This window comes from Orbicella faveolata, unplaced genomic scaffold (assembly GCF_042242905.1).
Source record: "Orbicella faveolata isolate gen_17 unplaced genomic scaffold, um_ofav_v1 contig_47, whole genome shotgun sequence".
In the NCBI taxonomy this organism is placed as follows: Eukaryota; Metazoa; Cnidaria; class Anthozoa; order Scleractinia; family Merulinidae; genus Orbicella; species Orbicella faveolata.
In genome coordinates, this window is record NW_028301577.1 from 12,887,803 (window position 1) to 12,903,597 (window position 15,795).

A 15,795-nucleotide genomic window follows, 5' to 3' on the forward strand; every position below is an offset into this window, starting at 1 on the left:
ATAAACTGCTGTGTTAGTGTACCGTATTAGCGATTTCATCCTCTCGTAGTGTGATGAGATCAGCTTTCAATGGCTGATAGTTAGACGCCACTTCCTCTGCTCGAGTAAGCCAGGTAATAAAATGATTTATAGCTTCCTCTACAGGCTGATGATCCACTGGAAGAGTGTACACTGTCTCCTGCAATAGAACGCAAACAAACACAGTCACGGGACAACAGTTTACAATTTGAAACATAAAGCACACTAGACTAGCTAAAACTACACCAGGCCTCAGTTGTTCGAAGGTTGGATAACACTATTCACCGAATAAATCGTTATCCAGTGGATAAGTGTTAACAAAACAAACCACGCTATCCCGGCGCTGGATAGTGATTTATCCGGGGATAGCCTTATCCACCTTTTAAACAACCCGGGCCAGAACAATTAAGTCAAGCATAATTTAGGCCCATGCTGATACAATTTGAGACTCTCTTCCAGTGTTCCAGATAAGTGAGAGGTCTCAGGCCAAAAACCCGACAAGATCAGCTACATGACCCGATAAATTAATAGAAAATTCATCATGATTTGGTGGGATCAGTGGAAATTGACACCCTACCTTGAAAACTTATCCGGAACCCTGCTCTTCACAAAAAAAAATCTGCTTCACAATTAACGACTACAAAATGTAGACTGTCGATATTACTGAAGATCTGAAGCATGGCGTAAATGGAAAACGACGATCGGAGAGGGGAATATATTTGGAGGGAGAGGTATTAAAGTAAGTTCTTTTTGGGGGGGGAAGGGGGAGGGGATTCTTTTTACGTAAGTATGTTAACTTGGAGTTGGGGAGGGGGGGAGGCAATAATGGCTTCTTTCCCACCCCATTGTTTTTAATTGTTTCGTTCGTTAGTTAATGTTGTTTGTATGTCTACTTTGGTGAGTACCCCTCCCTCTCGGCTACCGAGTTACTGACCAGCGGCACTGACAGAGAGTTCAGATAGAGTCTCTGCTGACGGATTGTCCCCTCCAGGTCATGGAAGTTCTCTTTGATCTTGTCCAACTTTTCTTGGATGTCCCGCGGAATTGCTTCACTCTCACATTCACCGTTTGGCAACCTGCCGCGTGGAGCGAAAAGAAATCTTGAAAACAGTTATATAAATGTTTAGAAAGCAATGAGAACAGCTGGAAGGACTTGGAAAAGTATTAAAAAGCTGTTAGTTCTCGGAACTAGGAAAGAAAGGGAGCCCCTGTTACTTAAATACTCCCTTCATATCGTTTCAAGACACCCCACTCCACTATTTGGGTGAAGGGTGTATGCAAATACAGTCAGTCAGTCCTTAACAAGTTAAATACTCTTATGTTTCTGGTAAAGTAGCTGTTCCTCAGCAGACTTAACATACAAACTTTGTTCGAAAATCTTATCACAGTTAAAACATGCTAAGAAGCACTGGGATCCTGCATATGGCGGCTGTAAGATACAGCTGTTATGCGGGTTATAAACAAGAATTTCTCAAGTTTATGTAGAAATAGTGTAATACTTACAAGGCGCTGGAACTGTGAGCATTTCTGATTAGCCAGTCACCAGTCAGAGTTGCTGTCGTGAGCAAAGGCTTATGTTTACTGATCTCTTCACGAAAGGCCTGTAAAAACAGCGAGCATTGTTAACCACCGAGTACAGAGTACTACCTTATCTCGGTAAATAGTTATTTAAATAGATTTTATGAATGGGAAAATATTGGAACTCGATCATAACGCCGAAGAACATTACGAGAACTATTCCCCGTGTGAAATCGACGAGTCAGTACCCGCGGCTATACAGCTTGTCTGAAAGCGCTATACTCCTATTCATGGAACATACGGGTGGTAAGGGGCTATCGAGCAGAGGAAAATTAATGTTACCATCCTTAGGTATTGGATGCTCATTAACACGTTATAAAGATTAATAAGAATAAAAATGTTCATGAAACCAATGGTCTTACCTCGAGCTCTTCAAGTCGTTTCTTGACCGCCTGTCTGTCAGTGGTATCAATGTCAACTGCAAGTAACTCTTCCTTCCTCCCGGCGAACTTTGCAAGCAGCTTTTCCACTGCAAGTTGGAACTCAGCTGCTTTGCGCATGTGCTCTTCGTAATGCTCCTCAAACCGACTCATCTTGATCTTCAGTGCATCCACCCGACTTGACAGCGCATCCATTTGACTTCGAACCGCTGCCATGTCTGTTGACGGGTCTTGCAGACTCAGGAGAGCTTCGCCAGACGAGCGCTCTTTATCGGCCGCGTTATCTAAAGTTGACTGTAAATTCTGCAAAGAGCAATATAAGCAATATTATATTCGCTGACCTTTATTTAACCACAAGGCTTTAATAAGCGGTCAAGGACTGCAAAGTCCAATATTTTGAATTGTCACGCACAGTCCTATATAAGCAAACCACGTCAATGTGGTGAAACATGACGGAAGTGAAAGTTAGCTATGTACAGCATTTATGTAAGTTTTTCACACAAATATTACAAGTTGTTAAGTTTAATTGTATTTAAACAAAACCGCTTTTGACTTTGATTTCTATGTATTTTATGTTTTCGGCCTATCCAAGTGTGTGGCACTAAGAGTTGAAGAATTGTTTTTATCTAGCGGCAGGTACCCGTGTCGCAAGACGAAACAAACCGTCGCTTTTAGCCAGAAATCATCTTGCAGCTGGTTTCTGTTGGTAAATAACGTGATTTAAAAATATTTGCTTTAACTGCTCATAAAAAGATACACACTTTAAGTGCCTGTCATTTTTTTTTTTCTGCTGTATTTTTTTCCTCTGACAATGTTTACTTTATAATTGCAACCCCTGCTATGTCTGCCCACGATCAAGAAAGATTAACATTTGAAAATCTCTAATCGCATTCGTTTGAATTTCAATATGCCAATTTTAACTAACATATTTCCAAGTCAAATCGACCTAATGTAAAAACCAAGCAATTGCTGCCAAGTTGGCTTTCAATATTTAAAGACCAACTATCAAAACCGTCGACTGCATCACTGCTAAAATAAGGGCACACCTCCAAACGAAAATAACGCGGCTGCAAGATTCTGATAATATTTTTCCGTGCCTACCTCAAGTCGAAAGTGAAATGTCTTATTGCATATTCGTTTTCCTCCAGCCTGCGGCTTGCCGTCGCAAAAATTATGATCCGACGGCAACGAACGATCTGTTGGAAGCGTAACTAGTGCAGATGACCTTGTAGTTCTCACGCATAGAGGTTTATTCAAAACTCCTTGCCAAATTGTTACGGAGCGAACATGTTTATCTGGTGCTTCTTCAGACACCACGTTACTTTCCAGATCGAATGCGCGAGATTTGCCGTTTGATGATTTTTCTATAAAGCATCCACAAGTAGATCGAATCTTTAAATTTGTCGGCATAACATGCCCAACAGGATTTACACTGTTCTCAGTTGCAGGCCCAGCAAATCTTATAAACGTTGCTCCATTCCCGCGCCAGTTTGATAAATAGTCTTTATTCCGATCGCATGTACATTCCACGGTTGAACACCATAACCTTGTCCGCAGACCGTGTTTGTCAGCCGCTTCATCTAACTTGCTGCAGTTTTTCCTCGGGCGGTTGGCGTTTAATTTGCAACCGCCGCATCCACATTCTGGAAGATTACTTCGTTTCTCTTTGTTAGACATTTCTAAACGCCAGCAATTAAGTCCAATGTTTTAAGTCGGTCCCGAGGAACACGTAATACGAGTAAGTGATCGAGTTTATCATACGCATGATTTATATCAATAACTTTTTCCATTCATTCGCTTGGTCGCGGAAAAGAAAACGATGTAACCTTTTGACGAAGAGTTAAAGCGATGGTTTGAAGACATAATTTATAGATAGATTCCTGGTTGGATTACTGGTCGCTGATGACTCGCTTTTCCCAAAACAATCGAGAGAACCGTTGTGTCTGCGTGAATTTCCTCCTCAAAAACCTGCCACTTAATTATGCATTCGCAAGCTCGAAATTTACATTCAAGACAAGCTCGCTGTCATTGTTGTTATGGACAGTCCTGAGTTAAACAAAGAAACAATCATTTCCGTATAGTGTACTCCGTTAAACAGTAGATCGCAACAAACAAGCAGTATTCCTGCAATCCCACTGAGCTGGCAAACTGCGAAAATTTAATATCACTTTTTGAACAACGCGACAACAAAAATCTCGCCGTATTTTTAGTAAAATTATTTTGCCGCTAAATCCAGCGCGTGCATGGTGACGTGTTTCTATGAATACACGTACTGTACGGTGAATAACATTTAAATATTGTTTTAAGCAAATATACCAGTGTTTAAAAAGCTTGGCCAGGCGAATTGTGAAAAAAGGTAATTACCTATGTTAATAAAATTTTCGCTACAAGATTCGAAAAAGTGCACAGTGGGCATTACTTCTAATGAAAAGCGATAATTAATTTTTGCAGAAGGTAATCTGTTTTCCAAAATGTAAAGAAAATATTATGGCTGTCACGAGACCAATATAAAAAGCAAGGGCAAAAACAATTCATACGGCGAGAAAACAAGTTACACACCAGTCTGAAATAGGACAAACAAAAGCACATTGCCTTGTTCGTTTCACCAGTATACGGTAATACACACAAAACAAACGTAAACAAAAGCTTTCATTGCTTTCACTGAAAACACCTTTGATTACAATTCAGACACTTTCCTTCCAATTAGTTCTTTTCTTAGGTTTCGTTAGCAATGAAAAGAAATAGTTTACAATGCACTTTTCTTCTGCCAAAAATATCTATTGAATTACGAGCCATTACAGTATCAACGGCAGGAGGTGAAATTGTTCTCTAAATTAGCCAAGAAAAGGTTTTACATAATTACAAACTAATTCTACGCTTCTCTCCCCTAACACGAACAAATGCTCACTTATAAAACTGTCAAAACGAAAACTCAAGTGACATATACCAGAAAAAAGAAACCGATTCGTTCACTAGATTTGATCAATCAAGAATAAATCGATATTGTAATGAACTGTCTTAGAGGCCATGGAAATTTCCATTGATCCGCATTCCTGCTAATGAAACAAACCTATTTAAGCTTCGAGTCAAGGCGATTACTTATCTTTGTTTTCACTTTTTTATATATCTTTGTTTTTACTTCGTTTCCGAGCAAACAACTTAAATTTAAGAAGCAGCGCACGTTAACCTATCACGTGGTCTGCAGTTTGTCACTTTTTGTCGCGGTTTAGGCATTTTAATATTTTATCGCGGGTTCTTTGTTTCTAATGAAAAAGAAAGCAATTGCTACAATTTCCATTAACCTAAAGATTACCACCATAAGGTATGTTAAGTATTTTCACGATGCCTTCAGCTTTGTAAATAAGAAACTATTTTGAAAATGGAATTTAAAATTCAGAGAAACTTCTCTTCGTTTATCAAACATGCACAAAGACAGCTTAGGTTTTTTGCACTTTCAAAAAGCAAAACCAGACAATCCAAGTGGCAAAAGGAAAGAGTGAAACAACAGCTACAAATTAACTCTCGCACATAACCGTACAGAAACAAGCGTGTGAAAGCGAGACGGAGTGCTGCCAACATTCTTATTATATATTCAGATTTAGACCCCGACCACAAGTATCCGGATATTTGTGAATCCGCAACTTTTTCTTTCCGGATTCAAAAATTTCCCCGTCCACACGTAGCAAAAATATCCGGGTTCGCTGCCGAATTCGCCGGATGCCGCGTGTGGACGGAAGCCGTATCCGGAAAGAAAAAGTTGCGGATTCAAAAATATCCGGATACGTGTGGACGGGGCCTTAAACACCTCAGGATTAGTGGAAACGGCTTTTTAAGAACGTGAGGCAGCCTGGTTTGTAAAGTATACTGCAACACGCGTTTTCCGATGTGTCTAAATTACAGAATGTTAAAGCAAGGCTTGAAAAGTAATCCTTACGCTGAAACATCTACTTCTCAAGACAACAACAGAATAAGTTGATCTAAATTCACTTAACTTTTGCTGTACGAAAAACGAAGTCCAGGCTAAATGAACTCGGACCAAAGTGGAGCGATTTTCAATCGACTATCGCCTGAAGGAACTGTTTCCTTGTCCTTTGTGCGTGCCTTTTTTCCTGAGTTCACAGCAAAAAGCGAAACCAAAAGTAATTATGGCATACTTCACGCGTTGTTCCCGCGCTTGGTAACGGTTACACCTTTTTGCTTCGATTTCGGATTGGCCCATGACGTTGTTCACTGTGATAGGCCAGATGCGATTCACGCTACAAATAAGTGCACAACCTTACCTTAATCTCCTCAATTTCTTCCTTGATGCTTTCTGGCTCAGCCCCAAATGCTCGCTGCGTATTCAGCTGGTCTTCCACCTTAGACATCACTTGTGCTAGCTTTTCCAAGTCATTGTAGTATTCGTCGGCTAGAGGCAGCACGTTTTCCAAGGTCCTTCGTCGGTCAGCGGTCATATCAACGATGCTGCTCAATGCTTCAGTCACGTGATGTATCTCCCTGGAGAGGTCCTGTTTGTCGCCTGGTTGTGCGTTCTGTACCAGGATCTCGCTGACTTTGGTGAAGTTTTCGATGATAGGTGTACGGTCAGTTATTTCGTCTTCAATGTTCTGAGAAAATAAAGATGATTCTATCAATAAAATAGTAGCGGTGCATCTTTCTTGTGGTCTCTAAGAATAGCCACACACTTGGGTTTCATCTAAACTTGAGAGGTAGAACCACTCTTTGGGGGGTGACGTTTTACTCCAGCAGTGGAAAGGTTAAGTAAATACGTATGTCAGGATTTCTGCGTCAGTCGTGTTTGTTTTTAAATGAATATTGGATCATTACCATTTTTAACTGTTAGGATCCCGAGCTACTTCTCATCGTAACTTCCTTCACAACGATTTGCAATTTGCGACAGGACAACGTTTGAATTATCCGTTTAAATTGTTATTTGCATTTAGCAGATTAATACTTAATTGACTCGGTAAATTAGAGGATAAATTTTGTAAATAACTAACAATTGAGCATAGCTAGACTGATGAAACACCTTTTGTTACAACAAAAGATTATTATTAGCTGTTTAAAAGCTATAATTACACAATTCACATGTTTTAGAAGAATAACATATTTAGTTCAGTTGTTAATAGGCTAACGAACGATTCTTACAATGACGACAGAAAGGCATAAAGAGAAAATATGTCGACTTTTAAGTCTAAATGAACCCAATGTGAACGTTAAGAGATTATCAAAGCTTAATGAGCAAACAAGTGCATATGGGTGGACAGTGAAAACGTGGAACGGTCGCGTAAACTACAGCTGATGCCATGGATACTTGGGTACAACGTGCAAACAATGCTCATACAATTTGTAAATGATCAAGACTAACGAACACAGTACGGAGTGTGCAGATCGAAGAAGGAATGGGTGCACGAACACAAAGAAAATCGATTCTGTTGGAACCAGAGATGATGTATTAGAGTATCAACGTACAAGCACGTGTCGTGTATAAATGAATATGTTTGAAGAGGACAATACATAAAGGAGGTATGTTGAGAGAACACTTGCACTGAAAGAACGATGAACGTGAAGTTAGCAAGGGGAAGGTCAGTTTGAAGCTCAAACGGCAGGTGGATGAAGCAATATGGCTAGCAAACAATCCATAAAACCTTTCAAACACACATCACTAACACAACTTATTACTCTGAAAAAGAAAAAAAACTGGGTTAAACAGAAATAAAACACAAAGCGATGTACAGGGTACTGTTACAAGTGCATAACGTGTTCATATTTACTGATCACTTTCACCAAAACCAATCATTAATTGGTACAATAAGATGACACTGACAGCCAATGACATGTGATTAAATAAACACCAGCCACTGTGGACAAAATGTAAAATGACACAGTGTGATGTGCAAAAAAAATAAAAACAATATCAAAAGAATGCTTGGTGCACACATAACGTAATAGATCAGCTTTATTTTATTGTTATTATTATAACATTTAGATCTTGTTATTTAATTGACAATATAAAATAGGAACGGAATAAATGTTTATTACAAGAAGGTCAGTCTTGGATTCATGCTGGTAAAACTCTCCTCGTGGAGAGAGGTAGTTTGTTATTTCTTAAAGTGGAACCACACGGTCCCGATTGCTTATCATTTCGTCAAGAACGTTCAATCGATCGCATTCTTTACAATTTGGTGATTTATGTTATTTACAGATTATCAGCTTTAGAGTACCATCTGCTGTCCTTATTTTGCTTGTTTTTCTGTGACAATGAGCCACCATAAGAGACTACGTTGCTCGTTAAGCATGCAAGCGACGACCACAAATTCCTGTCTCTTAAAAAAGGTTTCACCTCATAAAAACACACATCTACAACGATGGTCAACAGTACGCTACGTCTCCTGTCACAAGCAGAAACGATGCAATTCTACCTGGCATGCAATTGTCATGCAATTTCTCTCAACAGCATTGACAGCCATCATGCAAATCTACACACATTCCATCTGACAGGAATACCTTGATCTGTTGCAGCTGGTCTTTGATTTCATCCACCTTCCACGAGACTGGCCTCATCCAGCTCAGCGTCTTCAACGTGACAAGCATCCACTGTAAGAAATTCTCCAGAACAAAATTAAACTGCATGTACCTCGAGCTGTAGATAAAAATCATCGACTTGTGCTCTAAAACATACTGATACAGTGTTTCGATGATAACGAGGTAACGTTGTACAACTGTTGTTTCGTATGGAATGGACTCTCTTCTGGGAGATATTGCTTGCATCTGAGTGAAAAGAACAGTTTCAGGTGTAATCGCCTCAACACTTTCTATTTCTTTCCTTGGAGCTACTTCTTCGGTTACCTGGTATAGTCCAACAGGCTTATCTCTTTCCTCAGACAAGACTCTTCGCTGCACGGTTGTTGTCGTCGTTCGTTTTACGATTCTCTTTACTGTAACACCATTTTCATCAACATATTCTTCGACCAATTCATCAGGAGAAATGCCTTCTCTGTCTTGTACAGGAAATTCCACCGCCGCTGGCTCTAGTTCATGGCCTTGTCTCCTAATAGTTGTTCTTGTTGTTGTTGTGATGCTTCGTTTCACGATTCGTCTCACACGAACGCCATTCTCATCAGTATACTCTTCAACTTCCTCTTGTGGCTCGTCGTCGGATAGTGCAACAGGAAATTTTACTTCCGCTGGTTCGGTCCGTTGACCTTCTCTTTTGATACTGGTTGTTGTAATGGTTCTCCTGACAATCCGCCTAACACGAACTCCGTTCTCATCAACATACTCCTCAACTTCTTCGGGTGATTCATCTTCCATTCCCTCGATTTCAGGAATAACTATTTCCCGATTCAAAGTTGCCGAAGGAACTCTCTCCATTACGTCATCGTGGTCAAGATCTTCCTTTAACTCTGGTTTTGTTGGCTGCGACGGCACAATTAAGAAAGAAATGTCTCCTGTAGGTTGTCTAGCTTCTTCTGATGCTGGTTCACTCTCCTCCATCCATTCAGGAAGGACAACGTCACGTGTTTGCACTGAAGGAACAACATTATCAGAGTCAAAATAAACAGGAGCTGCTAACTCAAACATCTTTGCACCTGCACCGTCCTTTGCTTCATCAACAGATGTACGGATTACACTTCTTGTTGTAATGGTTCGCCTCTCAATTCTCCTCACACGAACGCCATTTTCGTCAATATATTCCTCGAAATCTTCTGGTGATTCATCTTCAGATGGTGTTAAAGGAAATTTAACTTCCACTGATCCAATCTCGGCGCCTTCTCTTTTTATAGTTGCCGTTGTAGCGATTCGTTTAACAATTCTTCTCACCCGAACACCATTCTCATCAATATACTCCTCGACTTCCTCTGGACTTTCACCGTCTGATGGTGCAACAGGAAATTTAACCTCCACTGGTTCAGTCTCTTGACTTTCTCTTTTGATACTGGTTGTGGTGATGGTTCTCCTGACAATCCGCCTCACCCGAGCGCCGTTCTCATCAACAAATTCTTCAACTTCTTCGGGTGATTCATCTTCCATTCCCTCGATTTCAGGCATAACTATTTCCCGATTCAAAGTTGTCGAGGTAACTCTCTCCATTTCGTCCTCGGAGTCAAGGTCTTCTTTTAACCCAGGTTTTTTAGGCTGAGAAGATAGAATTAAGAAAGAAATGTCATCTGTAGGCTGTCTCGGTTCTTCTGATGCTGGTTCACTCTCCTCCATCCATTCAGGAAGGACAACGTCACGTGTTTGCACTGAAGGAACAACATCATCAGAGTCAAGGTAAACAGGAGCAGCTGACTCAAACATCTTTGCACCTGGACCGTCCTTTGCTTCATCAACAGATGTACGGATTATACTTCTTGTTGTAATAGCTCGCCTCACAGTTCTCCTCACACGAACGCCATTTTCGTCAATATATTCCTCGAAATTTTCTGGTGATTCATCCTCAGATGGTGTTAAAGGAAATTTAACTTCCACTGGTCTAATCTCAGCGCCTTCTCTTTTTGTAGTTGCCGTTGTAACGATTCGTTTTACAATTCTTCTCACCCGAACACCATTCTCATCAATATACTCCTCGACTTCCTCTGGACGTTCACCGTCCGATGGTGCAACAGGAAATTTAACTTCCCCTGGGTCAGTCCCTTGACCTTCTCTTTTGATACTGGTTGTCGTGATGGTTCTCCTGACAATCCGCCTCACCCGAGCGCCGTTCTCATCAACATACTCTTCAACTTCTTCGGGTGATTCATCTTCCATTCCCTCGATTTCAGGCATAACTATTTCCCGATTCAAAGTTGTCGAGGTAACTCTCTCCATTACGTCCTCGGAGTCAAGGTCTTCTTTTGAACCAAGTTCTTTAGGCTGAGAAGGCAGAATTAACAAAGAAATGTCTTCTGGAGGCTGTCTCGGTTCTTCTGATGCTGGTTCACTCTCCTCCATCCATTCAGGAAGGACAACTTCACGTGTTTGCACTGAAGGAACAACATCATCAGAAGTAAGGTAAACAGGAGCTGCTGACTCAAACATCTTTGTACCTGGATCATCCTTCGCTTCATCAACAGATGTACGGATTATATTTCTTGTTGTAATGGTTCGCCTCACAATTCTTCTCACTCCAACACCATTTTCGTCAATATATTCTTCGACTTCTTCTGGTGACTCGTCTTCGGATGGTGTAACAGGAAATTTGACTTCCACTGGTCCAATCCCCGGGCCTTCTCTTTTGATAGTTGCCGTTGTAACGATTCGTTTTACAATTCTTCTCACCCGAACACCATTCTCATCAATATACTCCTCGACTTCCTCTGGACCTTCACCGTCTGATGGTGCAACAGGAAATATAACTTGTACTGGTTCAGTCCCTTGACCTTCTCTTTTGATACTGGTTGTCGTGATGGTTCTCCTGACAATCCGCCTCACCCGAGCGCCGTTCTCATCAACATACTCTTCAACTTCTTCGGGTGATTCATCTTCCATTCCCTCGATTTCAGGCATAATTATTTCCCGATTCAAAGTTGTCGAGGTAACTCTCTCCATTACGTCCTCGGAGTCAAGGTCTTCCTTTGACCCAGGTTCTTTAGGCTGAGAAGGCAGAATTAACCAAGAAATGTCTTCTGAAGGCTGTCTCGGTTCTTCTGATGCTGGTTCACTCTCCTCCATCCATTCAGGAAGGACAACTTCACGTGTTTGCACTGAAGGAACAACATCATCAGAGTCAAGGTAAACAGGAGCTGCTGACTCAAACATCTTTGTATCTGGATCATCCTTCGTTTCATCAATAGATGTACGGATTATACTTCTTGTCGTAATGGTTCGCCTCACAATTCTCCTCACTCGAACACCATTTTCGTCAATATATTCTTCGACTTCTTCTGGTGACTCGTCTTCGGATGGTGTAACAGGAAATTTGACTTCCACTGGTCCAATCCCCGGGCCTTCTCTTTTGATAGTTGCGGTTGTAATGGTTCGTTTTACAATTCTTCTCACCCGAACACCATTCTCATCAATATACTCCTCGACTTCCTCTGGACGTTCACCGTCCGATGGTGCAACAGGAAATTTAACTTCCCCTGGGTCAGTCCCTTGACCTTCTCTTTTGATACTGGTTGTCGTGATGGTTCTCCTGACAATCCGCCTCACCCGAGCGCCGTTCTCATCAACATACTCTTCAACTTCTTCGGGTGATTCATCTTCCATTCCCTCGATTTCAGGCATAATTATTTCCCGATTCAAAGTTGTCGAGGTAACTCTCTCCATTACGTCCTCGGAGTCAAGGTCTTCTTTTGGCCCAGGTTCTTTAGGCTGAGAAGGCAGAATTAACCAAGAAATGTCTTCTGTAGCCTGTCTAGGTTCTTTTGATGCTGGTTCACTCTCCTCCATCCATTCAGGAAGAACAACTTCACGTGTTTGCACTGAAGGAACAACATCATCAGAGTCAAGATAAACAGGAGCTGCTGACTCAAACATCTTTGTACCTGCATCGTCCTTCGCTTCATCAACAGATGTACGGATTACACTACTTGTTGTAATGGTTCGCCTCACAATTCTCCTCACACGAACACCATTTTCGTCAATATATTCTTCGACTTCTTCTGGTGACTCGTGTCCAGATGGCGTTACAGGAAATTTAACTTCCACTGGTCTAATCTCAGCGCCTTCTCTTTTGATAGTTGCCGTTGTAATGGTTCGTTTTACAATTCTTCTCACCCGAACACCATTCTCATCAATATACTCCTCGACTTCCTCTGGACTTTCACCTTCTGATGATGCAATAGGAAATTTAACCTCCACTGGTTCAATCCCTTGACTTTCTCTTTTGATACTGGTTGTCATGATGGTTCTCCTGACAATCCGCCTCACCCGAGCGCCGTTCTCATCAACATACTCTTCAACTTCTTCGGGTGATTCGTCTTCCATTCCCTCGATTTCAGGCATAATTATTTCCCTACTCAAAGTTGTCGAGGTAACTCTCTCCATTACGTCCTCGCGGTCAAGGTCTCCTTTTGACTGAGGTTCTCTTGGCTGGGACGGCAGAATTACGAAGGAAATGTCCTCTGTAGGTTGTCTCGGTTCTTCCGATGCTGGTTCACTCTCTTCCATCCATTCAGGAAGGACAACTTCACGTGTTTGCACTGAAGGAACAACATCATCAGAGTCAAGGTAAACAGGCGCCGCTGACTCAAACATCCTTGCACCTGGACCGTCGTTTGTTTCATCAACAGATGTACGAATTATACTTCTTGTTGTAATGGTTCGCCTCACAATTCTTCTCACACGAACACCATTTTCATCAACATATTCCTCGACTTCTTCTGGGGATTCCTGTTCTGATGGTGCCACAGGAAATTTCATCCTAGCCCTGGTAATCACCATTCTCTTCACCCGAACACCATTTTCATCAATATACTCTTCACTTTCTTCTGGTGACTCCTCTTCTGAGGGTACTACTGGAGACCTGATCTCCATCCGTTCAATACCTTGATCTTCCCTTTTAATGGTTGTTGTTGTAATGGTTCGCCTCACAATTCTCTTTATTCGAACACCATTTTCGTCAATATACTCTTCGACGTCTTCCGGCGATTCATCTTCTGATGGTACTACAGGAAATGTTACCTCGACGGGTTCAATTTGTCGAGCTTCTTTCTTAACAGTTTGATGTGGATCGTCCTTGACTTCATCAACCTCCATTGGTGCCTCGTTTTCAAAGGACGAGCTTAGAACAGGGATTGTTACTTTTCTTTCGATGTTGATAAAAGACGCATCTTCTTTTATTTCAGGCCTTTCTTTAACCTGGGACACAGAGCTGGTAATTCTTTTTGGATAATCTAAACCATCCGCTTTGAGAGGTTCTTCAGGTTTGTCAGGCACAACAACAAACCATTTGGGAACCCGTGGGTGCCTTTTAACCTCAAGTACCACAATCTCTTCATTAAACTCGTCGGCTTCATCATCCTCTGATGTTTCATCTTCTTCCTGTACATCGTCTATTTCCACTTGAGGGTCCGCATCGCGTTCCGTGGGGGGCGTAGGTGATGGTTCCTTGTGCGCCCGTTTTCGTGGTATCTCAGATATCCCGGACGGACCCTCTGGAGGTTGTATTCGTTTACGATCGCGAATTTCTGGGCTTTCTTTGTCCTCTTCAAGATCCAGGAGGGATATTACAGGCCGGTGCCTTTCAACAACGGTTGCCGACAGTTCTTCGACGATGTCCGGTCTCTCAGGGATATGCACTGTCGGTAAAACGGGTTGAAGTGGTTCTACCTGTATCGATGAGAGAGAAATCTCCTTTGGTGTTGAAGGTTTTTCTTTGACGGTTTCGAGCCACTCTGGGTAAGAAACATTTCTTTCTACTCTTGCAAGATTAAAATTTTCGTCTTGATCCATGGGTGGCTGATTATCCTCATGTATAGGATATGATGCTGGTGACGGCAACTGGACAGTCACAGGTTGTACAGTTCTTTTCAACCGAGTCGTCAATGTGGTTTTGGTGAGCTTTTGTGTGCGACGACCGTCGTCTGAGGTAAACGTGTGAATTCTTTCAGTTTGCTCGGGTCCTTCTCTAAGCTCGCGTTGACCATGATCTCCTGGTTTCAGGACAACTTTCACCGCCCCATCTCGCAACACCGTCTTGGGAGTAGTGGTAAAAGAAGTCCGTACAACTCTTCTTACTCGCTGACCATTTTCGTCTGTGTACTCCTCTAAGTCTTCTCCTGGCTCTGAAGGGACATCAACATCCATCTTCTGGGCGGGTAAACGACGCTCTGACTTGGTTATTGTCTTGGTGGTCGTTACTTTAGAAATCCTCTTCACCTGGCGACCTTCTTCATCAACGTATTCCTCGATAACTTCTTCGGGCTTCACTATCTTTCTTACTGAACGCTGCAAAGGAATACTCACCTCACTTGGTTCTTTCTCCAAGTAAACAGGTGCCGCTGATTCCTGCACGAGAGGTTGTCTACCACTGTCCTCCCCAGTCTCATCTTCATCTTCTTCGCTGTAATCTTCTTCATCAGATGATCCTCCAAGAAGCGGTCTTCCCCACTCGAACACTGATTTACTTACTACAGCACCTTTCTCGCCTTGTTTAGTCTCTTGTTCGAGTTTGTGGGGGACTGGAATTTTAAAGCTTTCTATAGTGCCCTTTTTCACTGTGGTAACTCCAAAAGGAGACTTGTCCTCAATAGTTTTATCACCATCAGCGGTTCTTAAAGCAGACGTTCCTAATTCAAACGGTCTAGCAGATAGCTCTCCTTTGAATCTTGACCTTTCGTGAGTTTCTACGACTTGTGGCTCCGATTTAACTGATTTGGGAACCTCGAATCCTTCAATCTGACTCTTTTTTACTGTTGTGACCTTAAATGGTACGGTAGAATCGCCGTCTCCCTGAGGCTCATCTTCCTAAAGATACAAGGAAATATCATGCATGTCATAAACGTACGAAAAGCTCCCAACAGCGCTCGTTAAGGTACGCACTTGACAGCTGATAGAGCGCCTCCTGCATTCCTGAGTTCTACATTCTTGCTTGGTTCCTCGGTTGGTGAGGGGACGAACTATTTAATCAGCTTTGTCTAGAGCTATTAATTAAATTTACATGTAGATGGGGTTTTTTAATAACAAGCAAAAGAGCAAATGCTGCGATAATTGTTGTTGAGAATACGTTCTCAACATTGAAGGTACTTGTCAATCAGTTGCCAAAATAAAATACGAAATTCTTTGGAAACCCGTTAAGGTGGGCGGGGCCCAATTAAACATTCACAAGCAAGGCGATAAATCCTCCGAGAGCGAATAAATCATCTAGAATTATATTTTACGAACATTTCCT

The 15,795-nt window shown here is 41.8% G+C and overlaps 1 protein-coding gene across 6 annotated transcripts in view; it reads right to left on the reverse strand.

Annotated features, from left to right (window-relative positions):
- LOC110058896 (uncharacterized) overlaps positions 1-15,795 on the reverse strand; it is a 125,278-nt gene that overhangs the window by 61,300 nt on the left and 48,183 nt on the right. For 5 of the 6 annotated variants that reach the window (XM_089279394.1, XM_089279395.1, XM_089279396.1 and 2 more), the window contains 6 exons: positions 8,484-15,371; positions 6,257-6,583; positions 1,959-2,279; positions 1,522-1,619; positions 953-1,094; positions 23-178 (listed from right to left, as the gene is read on the reverse strand). In XM_089279394.1, coding sequence (XP_089135520.1) covers positions 23-178; positions 953-1,094; positions 1,522-1,619; positions 1,959-2,279; positions 6,257-6,583; positions 8,484-15,371 — 7,932 coding nt within the window. The remainder of the gene's footprint in view (positions 1-22; positions 179-952; positions 1,095-1,521; positions 1,620-1,958; positions 2,280-6,256; positions 6,584-8,483; positions 15,372-15,795) is intronic. The other variant, XM_020765566.2, reaches the window with a different exon arrangement.